Genomic DNA, 27,662 nt, shown 5'->3' on the forward strand with positions numbered 1-27,662 from the left:
TCAATAACCATAATTTCCACTCATTTCCAGTCTATTCTGAACACCTCACACCTCACAATATTATTTTTAGTCCTAAAATTTGCACCAAGGTCGCTGTGTGACTAAGCTAAGCGACCCAAGTGGCCGACACAAACACCTGGCCCATCTAGGAGTGGCACTGCAGTGTCAGACAGGATGGCAGATTTAAAAAATAATCCCCAAACAGCACGTGATGCAAAGAAAAAAAGAGGTGCAATGAGGTAGCTGTGTGACTAAGCTAAGCGACCCAAGTGGCCGACACAAACACCTGGCCCATCTAGGAGTGGCACTGCAGCGTCAGACAGGATGGCAGATTTAAAAAAATAGTCCCCAAACAGCACATGATGCAAAGAAAAAAAGAGGTGCACCAAGGTCGCTGGATGGCTAAGCTAAGCGACCCAAGTGGCCGACACAAACACCTGGCCCATCTAGGAGTGGCACTGCACTGTCAGACAGGATGGCAGATTTAAAAAATAGTCCCCAAACAGCACATGATGCAAAGAAAAAAAGAGGTGCAATAAGGTAGCTGTGTGACTAAGCTAAGTGATCCAAGTGGCCGACACAAACACCTGGCCCATCTAGGAGTGGCACTGCAGTGTCAGACAGGATGGCACTTCAAAAAAAAGTCCCCAAACAGCACATGATGCAAAGAAAAAAAGAGGTGCACCAAGGTTGCTGGATGGCTAAGCTAAGCGACCCAAGTGGCCGACACAAACACCTGGCCCATTTAGGAGTGGCACTGCAGTGTCAGACAGGATGGCAGATTTAAAAAATATTCCCCAAACAGCACATGATGCAAAGAAAAAAAGAGGTGCAATGAGGTAGCTGTGTGACTAAGCTAAGCGACCCACGTGGCCGACACAAACACCTGTCCCATCTAGGAGTGGCACTGCAGTGTCAGACAGGATGGCACTTCAAAAAATAGTCCCCAAACAGCACATGATGCAAAGAAAAAAAGAGGTGCATCAAGGTCGCTGGATGGCTAAGCTAAGCGACCCAAGTGGCCGACACAAACACCTGGCCCATCTAGGAGTGGCACTGCAGTTTTCTAGCGAGAGGATGAGTGCTTCCATCCTCATGTGAATCTGAACCACTAGCCATGAACATAGGCCAGGGCCTCAGCCGTTCCTTGCCACTCCGTGTCGTAAATGGCATATTGGCGAGTTTACGCTTCTCATCAGACGCTTTTAATTTTGATTTTTGGGTCATTTTACTGAACTTTTGTTTTTTGGATTTTACATGCTCTCTACTATGACATTGGGCATCGGCCTTGGCAGACCACGTTGATGGCATTTCATCGTCTCGGCCATGACTAGTGGCAGCAGCTTCAGCACGAGGTGGAAGTGGATCTTGATCTTTCCCTATTTTACCCTCCACATTTTTGTTCTCATAGTAACATAGTAACATAGTAACATAGTATCTGAGGTTGAAAAAAGACAATTGTCCATCGAGTTCAACCTATTTGTGGTCTCCTATGCATGATGATTTGACTAAAATTTCTGACTGATGCTGCTGTCAGCCGTTGCATTTTATCCCTATTTATACTAACTATAATGCATGACTATGCACCATACCCCTGGATATACTTATCCATTAGGAATTTATCTAACCCATTCTTAAAGGTGTTGACAGATTCCGCCATTACAACTCCCTCGGGCAGGGAATTCCAAACACGTTTTGTCCTTACCGTGAAAAAGCCTTTACGCCGTATTGTGCGGAATCTCCTCTCCTCTAACCTGAGCGAGTGTCCACGAGTCCTCTGTGTTGATCTAACCAAAAACAGGTCCCGCGCAAGCTCTGTGTATTGTCCCCTTATATATTTGTAGATGTTGATCATATCCCCTCTTAGTCTCCGCTTTTCCAATGTAAACATGCCTAGTCTTTCAAGCCTTTCCTTGTATTCCATCGTCTCCATGCCCTTAATTAGTTTGGTCGCCCTCCTCTGTACCTTTTCAAGCTCCAGGATATCCTTTTTGTAGTACGGTGCCCAGAATTGTACACAGTATTCAAGGTGTGGCCTCACTAGTGATTTATATAACGGGATTATAATACTCTCGTCCCTAGCATCAATACCCCGTTTTATGCATGCTAATATCTTATTAGCCTTCTTTGCTGCAGTCCTACTTTGGGTACTACTGCTTAGCTTGCTATCTATGAGGACACCTAAGTCCTTTTCCAGTACAGAATCCTCTAATTTTACCCCATTTAGTAGGTAGGTGTAATTTTTGTTACCACAGTGCATTACCTTACACTTGTCTGTGTTGAAGCGCATTCTCCATTTGGCTGCCCATGCTTCTAATTTAACTAAGTCGTTCTGAAGAGACTCGGCATCCTCCTCTGTATTTATAGCCTTACACAATTTGGTATCATCTGCAAAAATTGACACCATGCTCTCTAGACCTTCTGTTAGGTCGTTAATGAAAATATTGAACAATAGCGGTCCTAATACTGAGCCTTGCGGCACACCACTTAGCACTTCAGTCCAAGTTGAAAAAGATCCATTAACCACAACGCGCTGCTCCCTATTATCTAACCAGTTTTTGACCCAAGTGCATATTGTGCTTCCTAGCCCTGATTCTTGTAGCTTGTAGATAAGTCTCATGTGTGGTACAGTATCGAACGCTTTGGCAAAGTCTAAAAAGATTACATCCACGTCTTTACCCTGATCTAGGTTTGCGCTTACTGTTTCATAAAAGCCAAGTAAGTTGGTTTGACAGGATCTGTCCTTCATAAACCCATGTTGATTCCTTTTAATGACCTTATTGGTTTCAAGGAACTTCTGAATACTATCTCTTAGAATACCTTCCAATACTTTCCCCACTATAGATGTAAGACTAACTGGTCTATAATTACCTGGTTCAGCTTTACTTCCCTTTTTGAATATAGGCACTACTTCCGCTATACGCCAGTCTTTGGGAACCATACCTGATATAACTGAATCCTTAAAGATCAAAGATAGCGGTTTTGCCAGTTCAGAGTGAAGCTCCTTTAGAACCCTTGGATGAATGCCATCGGGCCCTGGTGATTTATTAATCTTTAGATGTTTTAATCGGTCACAGACTACTTCCTCGCTTAAATAAGTACCTATCAGTGTGATATTCTCATTATTGAGATTGTGTGTCAGTCCCTGAATTGGGTCCTCTCTAGTGAATACTGTTGAAAAAAACTCATTTAGTGTGTCCGCTATGTCATTATCATTTTTGCTTAAGACTCCCAACTTGTCTTTTAAAGGGCCTATACTCTCCTTCTTTAATCTCTTGCTATTAATGTATTTAAAGAATTTTTTGGGATTCACTTTGCTTTCCTTTGCTACTAGTTTTTCAGTATCTACTTTAGCCGCTCTTATTTCCTTTTTGCAAATTTTGTTACATTCCTTATAGTGCTGAAATGACTCTGCTTCCCCGTCAGATTTGTATTTTTTAAATGCTCGCCTTTTCTTGCCCATAAGTTCCTTAATCTTTTTGTTAAGCCACATCGGTTTATGATTTTTATTCCTTTTTTTGCTACTCATAGGAATACATTTGAGTGTATTTTTAGCTAGCAGGAATTTTAGTACCTCCCATTTCTCCGTAGTATTTTTTCCTAAAAACAAACCTTCCCATTCAATATCCCTGAAAAATACTCTCATCTTTTCAAAATTTGCTTAGCTAAAGTTTAAAGTCCTAGTTGAGCCAGTATAGGGCTGTTTATAGAAACTGATATTGAATGTGACCATATTGTGGTCGCTGTTTCCTATGGGTTCCCCTACTATAATACCTGATACCAAATCCCCATTGTTTGTTAATACCAGGTCTAAGATTGCATTGTACCTATTTTTTAATGTGTGGAATTATATGCCAGTAATATATCACTAGCAATGGCCTACTGTACCGTACTGCTATATATTATATACTGGTGGTCAGCACAATTTGCACTGTCCTCCTACTACATATACTGCGCACAACTTAAATGCACCACAGGTATGGATGGATAGTATACTTGATGACACAGAGGTAGGTAGAGCAGTGGACTACTGTACCGTACTGCTATATATTATATACTGGTGGTCAGCACAATTATGCACTGTCCTCCTACTATATATACTGCGCACAACTTAAATGCACCACAGGTATGGATGGATAGTATACTTGACGACACAGAGGTAGGTAGAGCAGTGGACTACTGTACCGTACTGCTATATATTATATACTGGTGGTCAGCAAAATTATGCACTGTCCTCCTACTATATATACTGCACACAACTTAAATGCACCACAGGTATGGATGGATAGTATACTTGACGACACAGAGGTAGGTAGAGCAGTGGACTACTGTACCGTACTGCTATATATTATATACTGGTGGTCAGCAAAATTATGCACTGTCCTCCTACTATATATACTGCGCACAACTAAAATGCACCACAGGTATGGATGGATAGTATACTTGACGACACAGAGGTAGGTAGAGCAGTGGACTATTGTACCGTACTGATATAATACTGGTGGTCACTGGTCAGCAAAATTCTGCACTGTCCTCCTACTATATACTACAATGCAGCACAGATATGGAGCGTTTTTCAGGCAGAGAACGTAGATATTTTCAGCACACTGAGCACAGATATTTGCAAGCACACTGAGCACAGATATTTGCAGCACACTGAGCACAGATATTTGCAGCACACTGAACACAACTGAGAGAACGCTGCACGTCCTCTCCCTATCATCTCCAATGCACGAGTGAAAATGGCGGCGACGCGCGGCTCCTTATATAGAATACGAATCTCGCAAGAATACGACAGCGGGATGATGACATTCGGGCGCGCTCGGGTTAACCGAGCAAGGCGGGAGTATCCGAGTCTGCCTTAGGAACCGTGTAAAATGGGTGAAGTTCGGGGGGGTTCGGATTCCGAGGAACCGAAACCGCTCATCACTAGTATAGTGGTGTTTGTTTAAACTGGTCTACTGGTTACTAGTGGCTACGATTGTATCATAGTCCACGGGGGAAAATGTGTTTATGTGTGTATGATATACTGTATCTGTGTTAACCTACTTTTTGTCTACTGCTTATTGTATAGGTCAGGTGATGATCTCCCATACACACCGCCTACAGAACTGCAAAAAAAGATTTATTCAAATATAATCCAAAAAATAAAAGAAGAACCTCTTAAAGGATTGATTGGACCAGACTACGTCACGGGATCTAATCTTCCAAGTCACTCTGATGTTCATGTATCTTGCTTAACAGGGTTAAGAATACAGGTGAGTTATAGGTTTCATATTGCTTCATTTATCATTTTATCGATGTAAAATATCCAGTTAAGACATTAAGTGATAACATGCAGTGGTGGCTGCTACCCGTGGGCTGCAGCTCCGACCACACATTGCAGGTGGAAGATGATCAGCACATATACATGTGATGTTGTATATCATATACTCTATGTGCTGGCTGCCTTACCCAGAGTACAGCAGCTGCCGCTGTGTTTATTACTGATCCGCTAGCTGCCAAAGCACGGGAGACATTACTTGTCGGTCATCTTTTATAAGCCTTACCCCGACTCCCATTGGCTCAGTGTGCAGTATAGGGTAATTTACTACAAGGTAAAAATGGGCTATAATAGTATAGCGTGATTATACTATTGAGCAAAATTCATGTTAAAAGCCCGCTTTTGTGGTAAATTACTGCAGGTAATAGGATACCGGCCTTAAGCTAAGAATAGTGTTTTGTGCTTGAAGGAAAAATGAAGATATTGGATTTTATAGTTTCCAAGCGTTAATCTGCCTGCAGATAAAACAAAAAAATGATATCTGTCTGAAAGGCTGTATTCAGATTATATTTCAATAATTCTACCACATTCTGTTATGACGGTTTATCTTTTTTACTATTGCTGGAATGCCTACTGAGTTTGTGACATATTTGCATTATTATATATTGCTTTTTCCAACAGCACTAAGGTTTAAGAAAGGCTACATGCAAATAAAAGGTGAAATTGTATCAATAATGTAAATCAGTGGTTCCCAAACTGTGTGCCCAGGCACCCTGGGGTGCAGCGAGGCTCTTTCAGGGGTCCCTTGGGTTGGTGGGTCAAGGACGAAATCTAATTATTTATGGTCAAAGTGATGGCAAATCTAGTGAATGCTGGCTGCCAATCTTAAAACATGTGGACAATCAAAAGCACAACTGTACACCACCATATAACAGAACCTAAGGATGACAAGCAGACACAATTTACTTAATATTTTTTTTTCCAAATTCATCAATAAAACACTTTTATCCTAGGGCTGCCATGAAAGAAATGCTGACATTACAGATTGATTACAGAAAGTTTGGGAACCACTGATGTAAATAACTAAAAAGCATATTCAGAAAATTATTTTTTTCATAGAATTCACTATCCTTACGTCCATCCCAAGGATTCATAGTGCATGACCGTACAAAGTACAGCATAAGAGTAACATAAAATACAAAAATACAATCTATAATAAATAATATAATGGATATTGTATAAAGAGACAATTTTCTGTCCATATACTTGGAAGATCTATTTGGGATAAGTATGAGTATCTGGACTTGCACTAATAACATAATTAGAAGAATAGTCATGGAAACATTTTTCCATTGTTGACATTTTTTGAACACTTGCCCTAAAATTAATAATATATTCATCCGACTATCATACCAGAAAGAGAGTAAATAAATAAATACATAAAAAAATAAAATAAAATGTTTTGACTAAGAAAATAAAGGAAAGGTATAACCTGTATATAGACACTTATGTCATGGTCTTGAAGACTGTCATACTGTCATGAAGTGATTATTGTAGACTTTTAAGGTGCCTAAACAATTGTATATTGTCCCATCTAAAGTGATTCAAAAATATTTCTGCCCTGAGCTACTCAGTTGGTGCCACTACCCCACACAGTAAGCCTCTGAGAGTGCACTTAAAACACAGATTTTTCCTCACAGCCTCAGGTACTGCGAGAAATAATCCCTAGTAAATGTACCCCCAGAATCTATAGGATGGTGCGTTACCCCCTGGCATACTGCGTGAGGAAATGGCCTAATAATTGAATAGCTCCTTGCGTGAAACCCAGAGCTTTAGCTGCGTGGTAAGCACTGCGGTTAATTGAACCTACCTTCTGAAGTTACAAGTTGATAGATGATTTAGAATAGCTATCAAAATCTTTGTAACTGTTCAGATGCGTATTTGATTAATTTCTGAGATGATTCCACTGATTTCTCTCTGTTTCTGTAACTAGTTATATGAATTAAAAATGACACACACAAAATGAGCCGGTACCGCGTATCGCTGAGTAACAACAAAAAATAAGCGTTGATTAATAAATACCAGCAACACAACACTTTACAGTCTGCAATACGATCACCTTGACTCTGTTTGTCTTGTGTCATTTATCAGTTACAGTGAATTTCTTGTTTTTCACAGGGGCCTGTATTCTTTCTAGAAGATGGCAAGTCAGCTATTTCTTTGAATGACGCCTTAATGTGGGCAAAGGTTAACCCATTCTCGCCTTTAGGGACAGGAATACGATTGAACCCTTTCTAAAAAATAAGAATTTACTTACCGATAATTCTATTTCTCGGAGTCCGTAGTGGATGCTGGGGTTCCTGAAAGGACCATGGGGAATAGCGGCTCCGCAGGAGACAGGGCACAAAAAGTAAAGCTTTCCGATCAGGTGGTGTGCACTGGCTCCTCCCCCTATGACCCTCCTCCAGACTCCAGTTAGGTACTGTGCCCGGACGAGCGTACACAATAAGGGAGGAATTTTGAATCCCGGGTAAGACTCATACCAGCCACACCAATCACACTGTACAACCTGTGATCTGAACCCAGTTAACAGTATGATAACAGCGGAGCCTCTGAAAAGATGGCTCACAACAACAATAACCCGATTTAGTTAGCAATAACTATGTACAAGTATTGCAGATAATCCGCACTTGGGATGGGCGCCCAGCATCCACTACGGACTCCGAGAAATAGAATTATCGGTAAGTAAATTCTTATTTTCTCTATCGTCCTTGTGGATGCTGGGGTTCCTGAAAGGACCATGGGGATTATACCAAAGCTCCCAAACGGGCGGGAGAGTGCGGATGACTCTGCAGCACCGAATGAGAGAACTCCAGGTCCTCTTTTGCCAGGGTATCAAATTTGTAGAATTTTACAAACGTGTTCTCCCCCGACCACGTAGCTGCTCGGCAAAGTTGTAATGCCGAGACCCCTCGGGCAGCCGCCCAAGATGAGCCCACCTTCCTTGTGGAATGGGCCTTAACAGATTTAGACTGTGGCAGGCCTGCCACAGAATGTGCAAGTTGAATTGTGCTACCAATCCCACGAGCAATCGACTGCTTAGAAGCAGAAGCACCCAGCATTGTTGGGTGCATACAGGATAAACAGCAAGTCAGATTTCCTGACTCCAGCCAACCTGGAAACTATATTTTCAGGGCCCTGATAACATCCAGCAACTTGGAGTCCTCCAAGTCCCTAGTAGCCGCAGGTACCACAAATAAGCTGGTTCAGGTGAAACGCTGACACCACCTTAAGGAGAAACTGGGGACGAGTCCGCAGCTTTGCTCTGTCCGAATGGACAATCAGATATGGCTTTGTGAGATAAAGCCGCCAATTCTGACACTCGCCTGGCCGAGGCCAGGACCAACAGCATGGTCATTTTCCATGTGAGATATATCAAATCCACAGATTTGAGTTGTTTAAACCAATGTGATTTTTTAGGAATCCCAAAACTACGTTGAGATCGCCCAGTGCCACTGGAGACATCAAAGGGGCTGTATATGCAGTACTCCCTTAACAACTTCTGGACTTCAGGAACTGAAGCCAATTTCTTTCTGGAAGAAAATCAACAGGCCGAAATTTGAACCTTAATGGACCCAATTTGAGACCCATAGACACTCCTGTTTGCAGGAAATGTAGAAATTAACCTAGTTGAAATTCTTCCGTGGAGCCTTCCTGGACTCACACCCTGGCACATATTTTCACCTAAGTGGTGATAATGTTGTGCGGTCACCTCCTTCCTGGCTCTGACCAGGGTAGGGATGACCTCTTCCGGAATGCCTCTTTCCCTTAGGATCCGGCGTTCACCCGCCTTGGCGTCAACGCAGCTGCGGTAAGTCCCGGAACAGACACGGTTCTTGCCGAATCAAGACCCTTCTTAGTATCTCTTTAAGTTCCGGGAACCAAGTCCTTCTTGGCCAAACCGGAGCCACGAGTATAGTTCTTACTCCTCTCCTTCCTATCATTTTCAATACATTGGGTATGAAAAGCAGAGGATGGAACACATACACCGACTGGTACACCGACGGTGTTACCAGAGCGTCCCAGCTATTGCCTGAGTGTCTTTTGACCTGGCGCTTCAGGTGGGACGCCATCATAACCACCTTTGGTCTTTCCCAACGGTTTACAATCATGTGGAAACTTCCAGATTAAGTTTCCACTTTTCCGGGTGGAATTCATTTATGCTGAGGAAATCTTCCCAGTTGCCCACTCCCGGAATGAACACTGCTGACAGTGTTATCACATGATTTTCCGCCCAGCGAAGAATCCTTGCTGTCATTGCCCTCCTGCTTCTTGTGTCGCCCCGTCTGATAACGTGGGCGACCGCCATGATGATGTCCTACTGGATCAGCACCGGTTGACTTTGAAGCAGGAGTCTTCCTAGGCTCAGAGCATTGTAAATTGCCCTTAGCTCCAGTATATTCATGTGGAGAGAAGTCTCCAGACTTGACCACACTTCCTTGGAAATTTTTTCCCTGTGTGACTACTCCCCAGCCTCTCAGGCTGGTATCCGTGGTCCCCAGAACACAGTCCTGAATGCTGAGTGTGCTGCCCTCTAAAAGATGAGCACTCTGCAGCCCCCACAGAAGAGACACCCTTGTCCTTGGAGACAGGATTATCCGCTGATGCATCTGAAAATGCGATCCGGACCATTCGTCCAGCAAATCCCCTGAGATCTGCCGAATGGAATCGCTTCGTAAGAAGCCACCATTTTTCCCAGGACTCCTGTGCATTGATGCACTGATACTTGGCCTGGTTTTAGGAGGTTTCTGACTAGGTCGAATAACTCCTTGGCTTTTTCCTCCCGGAGGAACACCTTTTTCTGGACTATGCCCAGAATCATTCCTAGGAACAGCAGACGTATCGTCGGAAAACAGCTGCGATTCTTGGAATATTTAGAATCCAGTCGTGCTGTCGTAGAACTACTTTAGATAGTGCTCTTCCGACCTCCAACTGTTCTCTGGAACTTGCCCTTTTCAGGATATCGTCCAAGTAAGGGATAATTTAGATGCCTTTTTTCTTTGAAGAAACATCTTTTCGGCCATTACCTTGGTAAAAGGCCCGGGGTGCCGTGGATAATTCAAACGGCATCGTCTGAAACTGATATTGACAGTTCTGTACCACGAACCAGAGGTACCCTTGTTGAGAAGGGCAAATTTGGACATGGAGGTAATCCTTGATGTCCAGGGACCCCATATAGTCCCCTTTTTTCCGGTTCGCTATCACTGCTCTGAGTGACTCCATCTCGATTTGAACCTTTTATGTAAGTGTTCAAAGATTTCAGTTTAGACTATGTCTCACCAAGCCGTCTGGCGTCAGTACCACAATATAGTGTGGAAAAATAATACCCTTTTCCTTGTTGTAGGAGGGGTACTTTGATTATCACCTGCTGGATATACAGCTTGTGAATTGTTTCCAATGCTGCCTCCCTGTCGGAGGGAGCCGTTGGTAAAGCAGACTTCAGAAACCTGCGAGGAGAAGATGTCTCGACTCTCCAATCTGTACCCCTGGGATAATACTTGTACTATCTAGGGGTCAACCTGCGAGTGATCCCACTGCGCGCTGAGACTCTTGAGACTACCCCCCCACCTTGAGTCCGCTTGCATGGCCCCAGCGTCATGCTGAGGACTTGGCAGACGCGGTGGAGGGCTTCTTTTCCTGGGAAGGGGCTGCCTGCTGCAGTCTACTTCCCTTACCTCTATGTCTGGGCAGATATGACTGGCCTTTTGCCTGCATGCCCTCATGGGAAAGGAAGGATTGAGGCTGAAAAGACGGTGTCTTTTTCAGCTGAGATGTAACTTGGGGTAAAAAGGTTGGATATCCCAGCTGTTGCCGTGGTCCCCAGGTCCGATGGACCGACCCCAACTAACTCCTTCCCTTTATACGGCAATACTTCCATGTGCCGTATGGGATCTGTATCACCTGACCACTGTCGTGTCCATGACATCTTCTGGGTGATATGGACAACGTACTTATCTTGATGCCAGAGAGCAAATATCCCTCTGTGCATCTCACGTACATATATATAGAATGCATCCTATTAAATGCTCTATATGAATAAAATATTTTCAGTCAGGGAATCCGACCAAGCCAACCCAGCACTGCATCTCCAGGCTGATGGCAATCGCTGGTCGCAGTATAACCACCGTATGTGTGTATATACTTTTTAGGATATCTTTCCAGCTTCCTATCAGCTGGCTCCTTGAGGGCGGCCGTATCTGGAGACGGTAACGCCACTTGATAAGCGTGTGAGCGCCTTATCACCCTAAGGGGTGTTTCCCAACGCGCCCTAATTTCTGGCGGGAAAGGGTATAACGCCAATATTTGCTATCGGGGTAACCCCACGCATCATCACACACTTCATTTTATTTTATCTGATTCAGGAAAAACTACCGGTAGTTTTTTCACTCCCACATAATACCCTTTTTTGTGGTACTTGTAGTATCAGAAATATGCAACACCTCCTTCATTGCCCTTAACGTGTGGCCCTAATGAGAAATACGTTTGTTTATTCACCGTCGACACTGGATTCAGTGTCCGTGTCTGTGTCTGTGTCGACCGACTGAGGTAAATGGGCGTTTTTAACGCCCCTGACGGTGTTTCTGAGACGCCTGGACCGGTACTAATAGTTTGTCGGCCGTCTCACGTCGTCAACCGACCTTGCAGCGTGTTGACATTCTCACGTAATTCCCTAAATAAGCCATCCATTCCGGTGTCGACTCCCTAGAGAGTGACATCACCATTACAGGCAATTTCTCCGCCTCCTCACCAACATCGTCCTCATACATGTCGACACACACGTACCGACACACAGCACACACACCGGGAATGCTCTGACAGAGGACAGGACCCACACTAGCCCTTTGGGGAGACAGAGGGAGAGTTTGCCAGCACACACCAAAACGCTATAATTATATAGGGACAACCTTATATAAGTGTTTTCCCTTATAGCATCTTTATATATATCTCAATATCGCCAAAATCAGTGCCCCCCCTCTCTGTTTTAACCCTGTTTCTGTAGTGCAGTGCAGGGGAGAGCCTGGGAGCCTTCTCTCCAGGCTTTCTGTGAGAGAAAATGGCGCTGTGTGCTGAGGAGATAGGCCCCGCCCCTTTTTCGGCGGGCTCGTCTCCCGCTATTTAGTGAATCTTGGCAGGGGTTAAATATCTCCATATAGCCTCTGGGGGCTATATGTGAGGTATTTTTCGCCAAAAAAGGTTTTCATTTGCCTCCCAGGGCGCCCCCCTCCCAGCGCCCTGCACCCTCAGTGACTGCCGTGTGAAGTGTGCTGAGAGGAAAATGGCGCACAGCTGCAGTGCTGTGCGCTACCTTTAGAAGACTGCAGGAGTCTTCAGCCGCCGATTCTGGACCTCTTCTTACTTCAGCATCTGCAAGGGGGCCGGCGGCGCGGCTCCGGTGACCATCCAGGCTGTACCTGTGATCGTCCCTCTGGAGCTGATGTCCAGTAGCCAAGAAGCCAATCCATCCTGCACGCAGGTGAGTTCACTCCTTCTCCCCTAAGTCCCTCGTTGCAGTGATCCTGTTGCCAGCAGGACTCACTGTAAAATAAAAAACCTAAGCTAAACTTTCTCTAAGCAGCTCTTTAGGAGAGCCACCTAGATTGCACCCTTCTCGGCCGGGCACAAAAATCTAACTGGAGTCTGGAGGAGGGTCATAGGGGGAGGAGCCAGTGCACACCACCTGATCGGAAAGCTTTACTTTTTGTGCCCTGTCTCCTGCGGAGCCGCTATTCCCCATGGTCCTTTCAGGAACCCCAGCATCCACAAGGACGATAGAGAAATGGATATATCACCAATGTAGAGAGGATACCAATGCTTATTGCAAAATACAAAACATATGTGCAAAATGGACAGAGATTTCGTCAGTTACGTATACTGGTCGCTGTGTCACAAGATAGCATTTTTCTCTTCAATAGATTAAAGTAATTATATTTCATTATAACAGATGCAGTTATTTTAAAGTTTGTGTTTGGTAAAGTCAACACTGTGTATATATGAAAAAGTTAAATAAATTTAGTTTGACTAGCCAAAGCCTAACATATTATGTCATTATGTTGACATATTACTTTTATGCAGATTACCATGTCATAAAATACAAAGTACTGTATATGTCAAGTAAATCTTATTATAACTGTACAAGTTTATCTGTTATAATTTTAGTGCTGTACATAGGCTAAGAAATTAAACTGTGAAATTTATTACCATTTTTACGTAATGTAAAGATTTAGCACACAACTTTGTACTGTAACTTTACTGTGTGTAGTACACCACTAACTGTAACATATATATTACTGGATGCAGACGTTTTATCATATATATTTCCCTTCCATTCATTGTTTATACAGTTCTATAAATAAAGTTAAATAAAGTAACTAATGGTCATGGCATTGATTTAGTGGAAGGCAAAAAGATGCTCTTACATGGAAAGAATACAGCCACAGAATAAGGCAACCTTAAGAGGAGATGTCTAACGGATCCCATAATGTACATCTGCAACTGATTGGCGCAATTCCCTGATCTCCCATGCTTTGGACAGTTATGTTGGATTTCCTGTTTTGCTGGACCTGACCAAAAAATAATCAGTCGCAGCAAATTCGGGATTTTTATCATGCAGTATTTTCGATGCCCCGATGGATGGCCATTCATCGATGTCTGCCGATTGGTGTATTTGATAAAAGTTTCGGGGAATTGCGGTGCTGTTGTATGGTCTGCATGAGATATTGCAAAAGGTATTCACAAAAATATTTTTTGGTGACAAGCAATATAAAATGACAGAAAAGTTTATTTTATTCAAATAAAAAACAAAAAAACGTTGTAATATGCCTAGACTGAATGTCATTATCTTAAAAGTGTGAGTAAATTATAATTGCCTGAACTGCGCCTCTTCCTTGGACTATGTCATTTGCCTAAAAATGGTGAATATGTTGGTAAGACAGATACATGTTAACTAGAATACAGGATAAAATAGGATTTTAATTACCTACCTGTAAAGACTTTTCTCGTAGTCCATAGGGGATACTGGGAATCCATTTAGTACCATGGGGTGTAGACTAGGAGCCATGGGCATTATAGAAGTTCGATTGGGTGTGCTGGTTTCTCCCTTTATGCCCCTCCTACCAGACTCAGTCTACGAAACTGTGCCCAAGGAGACGGACATACTTTGAGAGAAGGATATAGAAAAGGAAAGTGGTGAGAATTCGAACCAGCACAACCAGAACAAGAGGAAAGCCATGCTAACCAAACTTGCAAACAAGGACAGCAACAGCTGAACCAAACAACATTACTTAACCAAGTAACAGTGCAGGAAGAACGAAGCACCGGGCGGGCGCCCAGTATTCAAGAAAAAAGATTGCACACACCACTAAAGTGCTCACCAGGTGCCATGACAACGCACATGCATGATAAATAACATGGTGATATAAAACACAGTAATATAAAATGAATGCAGTCACCCCTGATTGGATGATATCCTCAATGAGCTCATAAGATAAAGAGATATTCTTCCTGAAGTAATGTTCCCATGAATCGGGGTAACAGCCAGGTCTGATTTGTTCTTGCTGGAACCTGTAAAAATAAGTGCCTCCGTTCCCAATATGAATGGGACTAGTAGGAGGCACTATAAGACACGGACCATAGTGTGGTAGATAAAAACATACACCAGTTTAATAGCACAGATTAAACTTACAAGATATAAAATAGAATACAGCATATCACAATGGACTCAATACGGCAACACAGCAGGCATATCACCCAAATGGTTCCTGAAGCCACAGATGGTATACGTGTGGAATGCTGGCAGGTTTTCCGGATATCTGACAGCATGCAAAATCAGTCCCCAATGGATAAACTCGTCCGTGTGTCCCAGAGTCAAATGCAGATAAAATCAGGAGCCACGCTTAACGTATATCGGACGCTAGGTCCTTCATCAGAAGCGTGGTTCTCTGGCTCCAAACATTCATTTAAAAACCCTACCAGTTAGGGATTCCAGCTGACATTAATTCCTCATTCAACCCCACACTATTGGTAGAGCGCATGCGCCACGTCATACAACCCGGAACCGGAAGTTACCCTTGCGGTTCACATGCGTTCCATGATCTCAAAGGGTGATGTCATCGGCATCTCCGCAACTATGCATGTGTTAACCTCCTAGCCACCGGAGCCGGAAGTTCTCATTGTGGTCCACATGCGTTCCACAGTTCAGGAAGTAATCCAAAAACTACTCCACCACCATAATAGATCCATAGCTTCTATGTGACGCTTGCGTTCCACAAAACCAGCAACATTGCCAGCTACTTCCTTCAGATTACTTCTCGAGGGGAGTATATAAACCTTCTTGATGGCAATCAAAGTCCTCATATTAATGTCCAAATGAGACAATTAAGTCTCAACGATATATTGTATCCGGAAAAACAAAATAATAATAATAACAGTTACCAGTAATTCCGATTCATACAAAAGTACAATAAAGTGCAGCAAATAGGACATAGCAGGATGATTAGACTAAACTAAAAAACATTTCAGTTCAAATTCCCCGTTAAGTCCCCTAGGGGCAAGGGTTCCCAAACGATGGATACATTTAATCTCTGCCTGAGATAGTCTTTTCTCCAGGTACCTTGTTCTCCACTTTTGTTGTACTACCTGGATACCCCAAAAATTCCTCAAGTAGCAGGCATTGGAATTATGTTGTTTCTTAAAGTGTGAAGATACATTATGAGTCTCCAAGCCCTTACGAATATTGTATATGTGCTCAGTCCACCTAACCTTGGTACTCCTCCCTGTTTTGCCAACATAGGCGAGACCGCATACACATTCAAGCACATATACAATATTTTTTGTGTGACATGTAATGAAATCCTTAATAGGATATACATTACCATTCACAGTGTATTCCGTGAATTTCCTCACTGGGACCTTCACTGTCTTGCACATGAGGCAATCGCCGCAGCGATGGAAACCCTTGGTTCTCACACTCTGCCTTATCTCAGTATCTAGGCTACTCCTCACCAACTGATTTTTTAAAGATGAAGCCCTCCTATAAATGAATGTAGGTTTATCAGGTAAAACATCACCTAATATTGAATCCTGCTTTAGAATATTCCAGTTATTAGTAAATACCCTTTCTATTCCTTTAAATGACCTACTATATTGGCTAATAAAGGCCCATTTATATCGTTCATCATTATCGGTGGATATTTCTTTTACCTCCAGCAACTTGGCCCTATCCATATTGTCTACTTTTTGTCTTGCAGCATTAAGGGTACCCAGTGTGTAGCCCTTTTGTAAGAAACGATCTGAAAGATTATCCAACTGCTGATTACATATCACAACATCTGAACAATTTCTCTTAACTCTCGTTAACTGGCTGAACGGAATTCCATCCAGCCAGTTGGCGTGATGTTGACTCGTCCTGTCAATAAAACTGTTCGAGTCCGTTTCTTTTCTATAGGTTTTTGAATGAACCTGTCCATCAGAAACATAAATGCTCAGATCTAAAAATGACACTTCATTTTTACTTTTAGTGAATGTCAATTTAATAGACATGGTATTAGAATTTAATTCCTCACAGAAAAGTCTCAATGACTCCTCATCACCACGCCATATGAAGAGAACATCATCAATGTAGCGCCGCCAGGACACCAGGCCCGCCACCGGAACGCCACTAGGCCATATCTGGATGTCCTCCCAGTACACCATAAATAAGTTGTCGTAACTGGGGGTGAACCTGGTGCCCATGGCGTGCCAACACGCTGTAAATAAAATGTTCCATCAAAGAAAAAATAATTATTCAGTAAAATAAACCTGATACTGTCCAATATAAAGATTTTAGTGTGCTCACTATAAGTACTTAAATTCAAAAAATAGGAGACCACGGTGAGACCCTTTTCAAGATCTATGATCGTGTATAATGTACAGACATCGGCTGTACATAGGGAATCACCGTTATCCCATTTATAATCCCCCAAACTTCTTAGAATGTCACCTGTATCTTTAACAAAGGACCTAGTAATTGCCACCAATGGCTGTAAATAATGATCAACCATTGCAGAAAGATTACTAGTCAAGCTGTTACATCCGGACACTATGGGTCTCCCCGGGGGGTGGAGGGGGTCCTTATGTATCTTAGGGAGAACATACATGGTAGCCCAGTATTCCCTACGGACTACGAGAAAAGGATTTACCGGTAGGTAATTAAAATCCTATTTTATCTTACATCCTAGGGGATACTTGGAATCTATTTAGTACCATGGGGAAGTACCAAAGCTCCCAAATCGGGTAGGAGAGTGCTGAGGTTCCTGCAGAACTGATTGACCAAACTGAAGGTCCTCAGAGGCCAAAGTATCGAACTTGTAAAACTTAGCAAACGTGTTCAACAGTGCCGTAACTAGGCATTTTAGCGCTGTGTGCAAGAAACGACAGTGGCGCCCCCCACCCCCCCATGTAAGATAGGGGCAGTGAAACATTTATAGGGGCGTGGCTTCACGGGGAAGGGGCGTGGCCACAAAATAATAGCAATTCATACTACGGTGCACAGTAGTCTACATTATTCAAATTACGCTGCACAGTAGCGCCACTACACCAGGTAGAGCCCCTTTTATACATTACAGCAGACAGCATCCCCCTTTTTACACATTACAGCAGACAGTCCCCCTTTTTACACATTGCGGCAGCCAGTCCCTCTTTTTACACATTGCGGCAGCCAGGCCCCCTTTTTACACATTGCGGCAGCCAGTCCCCCTTTTTAAACATTGCGGCAGCCAGGCCCCCTCTTTACACATTGCGGCAGCCAGTCCCCCTTTTTACACATTGCGGCAGCCAGTCCCCCTTTTTACACATTGCGGCAGCCAGTCCCCCTTTTTACACATTGCGGCAGCCAGGCCCCCTCTTTACACATTGCGGCAGCCAGGACCCCTTTTTACACATTGCGGCAGCCAGGACCCCTTTTTACACATTGCGGCAGCCAGGATCCCTTTTTACACATTGCGGCAGCCAGTCCCTTTTTACACATTGCGGCAGCCATTCCCCCTTTTTACACATTATGGCAGCCAGGCCCCATTTTAACACATTGCGGCAGCCAGGCCCCCTCTTTACACATTGCGGCAGCCAGGCCCCCTTTTTACACATTGCGGCAGCCAGGACCCCTTTTTACACATTGCGGCAGCCAGTCCCTTTTTACACATTGCGGCAGCCATTCCCCCTTTTTACACATTATGGCAGCCAGGCCCCATTTTTACACATTGCGGCAGCCAGGCCCCCTCTTTACACATTGCGGCAGCCAGGCCCCCTTTTTACACATTGCGGCAGCCAGGACCCCTTTTTACACATTGCGGCAGCTGGTCCTCCTTTTTACACATTGCGGCAGCCAGGACCCCTTTTTACACATTGCGGCAGCCAGGCCCCCTTTTTTACACATTGCGGCAGCCAGGCCCCCTCTTTACACATTGCGGCAGCCAGGCCCCCTTTTTACACATTGCGGCAGCCAGTCCCCCATTGCGGCAGCCAGGACCCCTTTTTACACATTGCGGCAGCCAGTCCCCCATTGCGGCAGCCAGGACCCCTTTTTACACATTGCGGCAGCCAGGACCCCTTTTTACACATTGCGGCAGCCAGGACCCCTTTTTACACATTGCGACAGCCAGGACCCCTTTTTACACATTGCGGCAGCCAGGCCCCCTTTTTACACATTGCGGCAGACGGTGTCCCCCTGAGAGAGAGAGAGAGAGAGGGATATACTTACCTTATCCCCGCTGACAGGCTCCTCGTGCTGGCATCTCCCTCTCGGTGCAGGCAGTGAGGTGAGGAGGAGGGAGGGGGAGCAGGGAGCCGCAGCAGCGCTATTTCATTGGTAGTAAGCGCCGCTGCAGCATCCCCCTCTTCTTCCGTATTGGCTGCCTGGCGCTGCTGTGGATGCTGGGATGAAGGAACCGCATCCCAGCATCCATAGCAGCGCCGGGCAGCCAATACAGAAGGAGAGGGGCATGCTGCAGCGGCGCTTACTACCAATGAAATAGCGCTGCTGCGGCTCCCTGCTCCCCCTCCCTCCTCCTCCTTGTCCGCTGCCCGGCGCTGGTCTCTTCTCCCTCCAGCACCGCGCACACAGCAGAGGCGGCATGTAATGAGTCAATTTGACTCATTACATGCCGCTGGCCGTGCGCCCTCAGGGCAACTGCGCTGTGTGTTAAGCCCACTTGGCACACACGTAGTTACGGCCCTGGTGTTCAAACCCGACCAAGTAGCTGCTCGGCAGAGCTGTAAAGCCGAGACATCCTGGGCAGCCGCCCAAGAAGAGCCCACCGAACTAGTAGAGTGGGCTTGAACAGATTTCGGAATCAGGAAACCTGCCGTGGAATAAGCATGCTGGATAGTGAGCCTGATCCAGCATGCAATTGACTGCTACGAAGCAGGACTGTATGCTGCGGGAATGTATGCTCGCCGTGGTGGGGCTTGCGAATAGTTCCCTCAGGAGCTAGTGTCCTGTCAGCAGGGAACGGGACCATTAGCCCTTAGTGGGGTTGGGCCGTTCCCCCCCTAAGTCCCACGAAGCATGCAGGCTGGTGCCATCCAGTCCTGCCTGAAAATAACAAACTTTAAAAATAAAAGTAGAAAACTCTTCAGGAGCTTCCAGAAATGTGACCGGCTCCTCCGGGCACATTTTCTAAACTGAGTCTGGTAGGAGGGGCATAGAGGGAGGAGCCAGCACACCCAATCAAACTTCTATAATGCCCATGGCTCCTAGTGGACACGTCTATACCACATGGTACTAAATGGATTCCCAGTATCCCCTGGGACGTAAGAGAAAAGAAGTTATCAGATGTCTTGAACAGTTGCAAAGTCAGAGTATGTATGTGTGTATATATATATATATATATATATATACAGGTATATTATGTAAATATATGTATGTTTATATATATATATATATATATATATATATATATATAGTCCAACAGTTTTGACCGGCACTCCATAAAGCAATGATAAAAAGTACCTGGGTGCCCCCTCACGAACCTCTAGGGCACAATGCACAGCAACACGATTTTGAGAGGCACTCCTCGGCTTTTTAAATGATTTCCACAGCTACAACTGTTTGCTTTCAACATTTCAGGTGCACTTTATTAGCACCTTTCGTCAGGTGCTAATAAAGTGCACCTGAAACGTTGAAAGCAAACAGTTGCAGTTTGGAAATCATTTAAAAAGCCGAGGAGTGCCTCTCAAAATTGAGTTACTATATATATATATATATATATATATTTGTTAGAAAAACAAATAGTGGAGGCGCTCCATAGTACATTAAAAGATTTATTGGTTAAAATATATGGATGAGAAAAACTATGGATGAGTAGCTTCCCGTAGCAATAATTTCCATCGTTTGGGCTGACTACCACATGGTTAAACACATATACTCCACCGGGCACAGCTCCAGTCTCCCTGCGCTTCTGTTCGGATCCTATACCACGCTGCTCCATCTCTCACCTGAAGCTTGATGCGTGCCGGAACACCTCAGGAAAAGCCGCCAGGTACTGTTTGCCTGCGCGGATGGCCGTCAGGAGACCACGACCCAACGCGTTTCGTAGAATACTTTGTCAGAGGGTTGCCGAACAGGAGCTCAGTCAGGCTGAAGCTGTTCCCGGTGGAGTATATGTGTTTAGCCATGTGATAGCCAGCCCACACATTGGAAATTATTGGTATGGGAGGCTACTTGTTTCAGAGTTTTGCTCATCCATGTATTTTAACTAATAAATCTTTCAATGTACTATGGAGCGCCTCCACTATTTGTTTTTCTAACAGATCTGCATTGCCCGGTGGACTACGGGATTTAATAGAGGAGAGGACGCGGGTCCGAAAGCTCATTCATTTGGATTGATGGAACTCTGATGCTTTGTAAAAGTTCATTCAGGTGAAAGAATTCTTATTATTCACCCAATTTAAAGTGTGGACAATCATTTTATCATTGCTTTAGATGTGTTTTGGGTGCAGTGAACATTTGTTGTTAAGATATACATAAAGGGCCAGTGCGCACTGAAGGCGCGCTGCAAAAAGTAGGGGCGTGGCTTCATGAGGAAGGGGCGTGGTCACAGAATAGTGCCAATTCACATTACACCGCACAGTAGTGTCCGTCAGTCACATTACACCACACAGTACTACCTCTTATACACATTTACGCCAGGTAGAGCTCCTTATACAACACAGGAAAAACAAAAACACAGGAGAAATAAAACTGATTCATGCCCTTTACATTATTTGACATTTTTGATCCTTATAGTAATGTCCCTTACACATTATTCCACACACCATAAGCCCATTCCGCATTATTCCACACACTGGAATGCCCATTACACATTATGCCACACACCGTAATGCCCATTGCACATTATTCCACACACTGTAATGCCCATTACTCATTATTCCACACCTTATGCCATACACTGTAATGCCCATTACACATTATGCCACATACAGTTATGCCCCTGACACCATTTTATGCTCCACACACAGGCCCTCATTCCGAGTTGTTCGCTCGTTGCCGAGTTTCGCTATATTGCGATTAGTCGCTTACTGCGCATGCGCAAGGTTCGCAGAGCGCATGCGGGTAGTTATTTTACTCAAAAGTTAGGTATTTTACTCACGGCATAACGAGGATTTTTCATCGTTCTGGTGATCGTAGTGTGATTGACAGGAAGTGGGTGTTTCTGGGCGGAAACTGGCCGTTTTATGGGTGTATGCGGAAAAACGCTGCCGTTTCTGGGAAAAACGCGGGAGTGGCTGGAGAAACGGGGGAGTGTCTGGGCGAACGCTGGGTGTGTTTGTGACGTCAAACCAGGAACAAAACTGACTGAACTGATCGCAGTGGCAGAGTAAGTCCCGAGCTACTCAGAAACTGCAAAGAAATTTCTATTCGCAATTATGCGAATCTTTCGTTCGCAATTCTGCTATGCTAAGATACACTCCCAGAGGGCGGCGGCTTAGCGTGTGCAATGCTGCTAAAAGCAGCTAGCGAGCGAACAACTCGGAATGAGGGCCACAATAATGTATCTTACAAATGATGCCCCACAGTAAGGCCTCTAATTATTTTTAAATTACCTGCTCGTTGCCAGGGGTCTAATGCTGGTTGCCAAGGGTTTCATGCTCTAGGTTCAATGTTCATTGCCAGGGGTTTCCGAACAGGGTTTCATGCTCTGGGTTCCATGGTCATTGCCAGGGGTTTCCAAACAGCCAAGGGTTCCATGTTCATTGCCAGGGGTTCCAAACAGCCAAGGGTTTCATGCTCATTGTTAGGGGTTTCGTGCTCCGGGTTCCATGCTCATTGCCAGGGGTTTCCTGCTCATATTTTATGATTAAAGTTATCCAACCTGAACCTCTCACTCCCTATTTTCCTATATCAGCCAAATACCTCTCCTTCCCTCCCTCTCACTCTATGTACCTCTCCCTCCCTCTATCAGCCATATACTGTACTTCTCCTTCCCTCTTTATGTACCTCCTTCCCTCTATCAGCCATATACCTCTCCTTCCCTCCCTCTCAATGTACCTCTCCTTCCCTCCCTCTCTCACTCACTCTATGTACCTCTCCTTTCCTCTATCAGCCATATACCTGTCCTTCCCTCCCTCTCTCACTCTTTCTACCTGTCCTTCCCTCCCTCTCTCTCACTCTATCTACCTGTCCTTCCCTTCCATTCTTTGTCTGCTGGCTCCAGCAGGCGGTGGGGTACAGGAACCAGGTGCACCACACATGTGCATCTGGCAGGCTAGAGCAGGTGGCGGAGAAGAGGAACCGGGCGCACCCCACTTGGATTCCCCGGCAGGCTGCAGTCCTCTACGGCAGGATCTCTACTCCGCCCACCAGCCTACTGCTGTAACAGGTGCAACAAGCGCTAACAGTTAAAGAAAAAAACTCCCGGGTCCGTAACAAAGTGCTGGTATGCCATGCCGCCGCATACCAGCCGACTTCGACAACTGTATATATATATATATATATAATAAGATTTTACTCACCGGTAAATCTATTTCTCGTAGTCCGTAGTGGATGCTGGGAACTCCGAAAGGACCATGGGGGATAGCGGCTCCGCAGGAGACTGGGCACAACTAAAAGAAAGCTTTTAGACTACCTGGTGTGCACTGGCTCCTCCAACTATGACCCTCCTCCAAGCCTCAGTTAGGATACTGTGCCCGGAAGAGCTGACACAATAAGGAAGGATTTTGAATCCCGGGTAAGACTCATACCAGCCACACCAATCACACCGTATAACTCGTGATACCATATCCAGTTAACAGTATGAAACATAACTGAGCCTCTCAACAGATGGCTCATAACAATAACCCTTTAGTTAACAATAACTATATACAAGTATTGCAGACAATCCGCACTTGGGATGGGCGCCCAGCATCCACTACGGACTACGAGAAATAGATTTACCGGTGAGTAAAATCTTATTTTCTCTAACGTCCTAGTGGATGCTGGGAACTCCGAAAGGACCATGGGGATTATACCAAAGCTCCCAAACGGGCGGGAGAGTGCGGATGACTCTGCAGCACCGAATGAGAGAACTCAAGGTCCTCCTCAGCCAGGGTATCAAATTTGTAGAATTTAGCAAACGTGTTTGCCCCTGACCAAGTTGCAGCTCGGCAAAGTTGTAAAGCCGAGACCCCTCGGGCAGCCGCCCAAGATGAGCCCACTTTCCTCGTGGAATGGGCTTTTACTGATTTAGGATGCGGCAATCCAGCCGCAGAATGCTCCAGCTGAATTGTGCTACAAATTCAGCGAGCAATAGTCTGCTTAGAAGCAGGAGCACCTATTTTGTTGGGTGCCTACAGGATAAAAAGTGAGTCAGTTTTCCTGACTCCAGCCGTCCTGGAAATATAATTTTTTAAGGCCCTGACTACGTCCAGTAACTTGGAATCTTCCAAGTCCCTAGTAGCCGCAGGCACTACAATAGGTTGGTTCAAGTGAAAAGCTGATACCACCTTAGGGAGAAACTGGGGACGAGTCCTCAATTCTGCCCTATCCATATGGAAAATCAGATAAGGGCTTTTACCTGACAAAGCCGCCCATTCTGACACACGCCTGGCCGAAGCCAAGGCCAATAACATGACCACTTTCCACGTGAGATATTTCAAATCCACAGTTTTAAGTGGCTCAAACCAATGTGATTTTAGGAAACTCAACACCACGTTGAGATCCCAAGGTGCCACAGGAGGCACAAAAGGGGGCTGAATATGTAGCACTCCCTTTACAAATGTCTGAACTTCCAGGCAGTGAAGCCAGTTCTTTCTGGAAGAAAATCGACAGAGCCGAAATCTGGACCTTAATGGAACCCAAGTTTAGGCCCATAGTCACTCCTGACTGTAGGAAGTGCAGAAAACGACCCAGCTGAAATTCCTCTGTTGGGGCCTTCCTGGCCTCACACCACGCAACATATTTTCGCCAAATACGGTGATAATGGTTTGCGGTTACTTCTTTCCTGGCTTTTATCAGCGTAGGAATGACTTCCTCCGGAATGCCCTTTTCCTTTAGGATCCGGAATTCAACCACCATGCCGTCAAACGCAGCCGCGGTAAGTCTTGGAACAGACAGGGCCCCTGCTGTAGCAGATCCTGTCTGAGCGGTAGAGGCCATGGGTCCTCTGATATCATTTCTTGAAGTTCTGGGTACCAAGCTCTTCTTGGCCCATCCGGAACCACGAGTATCGTTCTTACTCCTCGTTTTCTTATTATTCTCAGTACCTTTGGTATGAGAGGCAGAGGAGGGAATACATAAACCGACTGGTACACCCACGGTGTCACTAGAGCGTCCACAGCTATTGCCTGAGGGTCCCTTGACCTGCGCAATATCTAGTTTTTTGTTTAGGCGGGACGCCATCATGTCCACCTGTGGCCTTTCCCAATGGTTTACCAACAGTTGGCAGACTTCTGGATGAAGTCCCCACTCTCCCGGGTGTAGGTCGTGTCTGCTGAGGAAGTCTGCTTCCCAGTTGTCCACTCCCGGAATGAACACTGCTGACAGTGCTAAGACGTGATTTTCCGCCCATCGGAGAATCCTTGTGGCTTCTGCCATCGCCATCCTGCTTCTTGTGCCGCCCTGTCGGTTTACATGGGCGACTGCCGTGATGTTGTCTGATTGGATCAGTACCGGCTGGTTTTGAAGCAGAGGCCTTGCCAGACTTAGGGCATTGTAAATGGCCCTCAGTTCCAGAATATTTATGTGTAGGGACGACTCCTGACTTGACCAAAGTCCTTGGAAATTTCTTCCCTGTGTGACTGCCCCCCAGCCTCGAAGGCTGGCATCCGTGGTTACCAGGACCCAGTCCTGTATGCCGAATCTGCGGCCCTCTTGAAGATGAGCACTCTGCAGCCACCACAGTAGAGATACCCTGGTCCTTGGAGACAGGGTTATCAGCCGATGCATCTGAAGATGCGATCCCGACCACTTGTCCAAGAGGTCCCACTGAAAGGTTCTTGCATGGAACCTGCCGAATGGAATTTTGCTTCGTAAGAAGCTACCATTTTTCCCAGGACTCGTGTGCAGTGATGCACCGATGCCTGTTTTGGTTTCAGGAGGTCTCTGACTAGAGATGACAGCTCCTTGGCTTTCTCCTGCGGGAGAAACACTTTTTTCTGTTCTGTGTCCAGAACCATCCCCAGGAACAGTAGGCGTGTGGTAGGAACCAGCTGTGACTTTGGAATGTATAGAATCCATCCGTGCTGTTGTAGCACTTCCCGAGATAGTGCTACTCCGACCAACAACTGCTCCTTGGACCTCGCCTTTATAAGGAGATCGTCCAAGTACGGGATAATTAAAACTCCCTTTTTTCGAAGGAGTATCATCATTTCTGCCATTACCTTGGTAAAGACCCTCGCTGCCGTGGACAGTCCAAACGGCAGTGTTTGGAATTGGTAATGGCAATCCTGTACCACAAATCTGAGGTACTCCTGGTGAGGATGGTAAATGGGGACATGTAGGTAAGCATCCTTGATGTCCAGGGATACCATGTAATCCCCCTCCTCCAGGCTTGCAATAACCGCCCTGAGCGATTCCATCTTGAACTTGAATTTTTTTATGTATGTGTTCAAGGATTTCAAATTTAAAATGGGTCTCACCGAACCGTCCGGTTTCGGTACCACAAACAGTGTGGAATAGTAACCCCGTCCTTGTTGAAGTAGGGGCACCTTGACTATCACCTGCTGGGAATACAGCTTGTGAATTGCCTCTAGCACAGCCTCCCTGCCTGAGGGAGTTGTCGGCAAGGCAGATTTGAGGAAACGGCGGGGGGGAGACGCCTCGAATTCCAGCTTGTACTCCTGAGATACTACTTGAAGGATCCAGGGATCCACCTGTGAGCGAGCCCACTAATCGCTGAAATTTTTGAGGCGGCCCCCCACTGTACCTGGCTACGCCTGTGGAGCCCCCGCGTCATGCGGTGGACTCAGAGGAAGCGGGGGAAGAATTTTGATTCTGGGAACTGGCTGACTGGTGCAGCTTTTTCCCTCTTCCCTCGTCTCTGTGCAGAAAGGAAGCGCCTTTTACCCGCTTGCTTTTCTGAAGCCGAAAGGACTGTACCTGATAATACAGTGCTTTCTTAGGCTGTGAGGAAACCTGAGGTAAAAAAAAATTCTTCCCAGCTGTTGCTGTGGATACGAGGTCCCAGAGACCATCCCCAAACAATTCCTCACCCTTATAAGGCTCTATGTGCCTTTTAAAGTCAGCATCCCCTGTCCAGTGTCGGGTCTCTAATACCCTCCTGACAGAATGGACATTGCATTAATTCTGGATGCCAGCCGGCAAAATATCCCTCTGTGCATCCCTCATATATAAGACGACGTCTTATGTTCGCAAAATAGTATCCCTGTTTGACAGGGTTACAGACCACGCTGCAGCAGCACTATCTGCAGGTCTCAGTCTAGTACCTGAGTGTGTAAATACAGACTTCAGGATAGCCTCCTGCTTTTTATCAGCAGGTACCTTCAAAGTGGCCGTATCCTAAGACGGCAGTGCCACCTTTTTTGACAAACGTGTGAGCGCCTTATCCACCCTAGGGGATATCTCCCAGCGTAACTTATCCTCTGGCGGGAAAGGGTACGCCATCAGTAACTTTTTAGAAATTACCAGTTTCTTATCGGGGGAACCCACGCTTTTTCACCCTTCATTCACTCATTTGATGGGGGAACAAAACACTGCCTGCTTTTTCTCCCCAAACATAAAACCCTTTTTTAGTGGTACTTGGGTTAATGTCAGAAATGTGTAACACATTTTTTATTGCCGGGATCATGTAACGGATGTTCCTAGTGGATTGTGTATATGTCTCAACCTCGTCGACACTGGAGTCAGACTCCGTGTCGACATCTGTGTCTG

At 45.3% G+C, this 27,662-nt stretch overlaps 1 protein-coding gene across 4 annotated transcripts in view; it reads left to right on the top strand.

Moving 5' to 3' along the window:
• The window catches only part of WDR17 (WD repeat domain 17), a 296,790-nt gene extending 289,146 nt beyond the window's left edge, over window positions 1-7,644 (top strand). For all 4 annotated transcript variants that reach the window (XM_063920656.1, XM_063920653.1, XM_063920655.1 and 1 more), the window contains 2 exons: window positions 5,075-5,258; window positions 7,442-7,644. In XM_063920656.1, coding sequence (XP_063776726.1) covers window positions 5,075-5,258; window positions 7,442-7,561 — 304 coding nt within the window. In that variant the 3' untranslated portion in view covers window positions 7,562-7,644. The remainder of the gene's footprint in view (window positions 1-5,074; window positions 5,259-7,441) is intronic.
• The last annotated feature ends 20,018 nt before the right edge of the window (window positions 7,645-27,662 follow it).

This window comes from Pseudophryne corroboree, chromosome 1 (assembly GCF_028390025.1).
Source record: "Pseudophryne corroboree isolate aPseCor3 chromosome 1, aPseCor3.hap2, whole genome shotgun sequence".
In the NCBI taxonomy this organism is placed as follows: Eukaryota; Metazoa; Chordata; class Amphibia; order Anura; family Myobatrachidae; genus Pseudophryne; species Pseudophryne corroboree.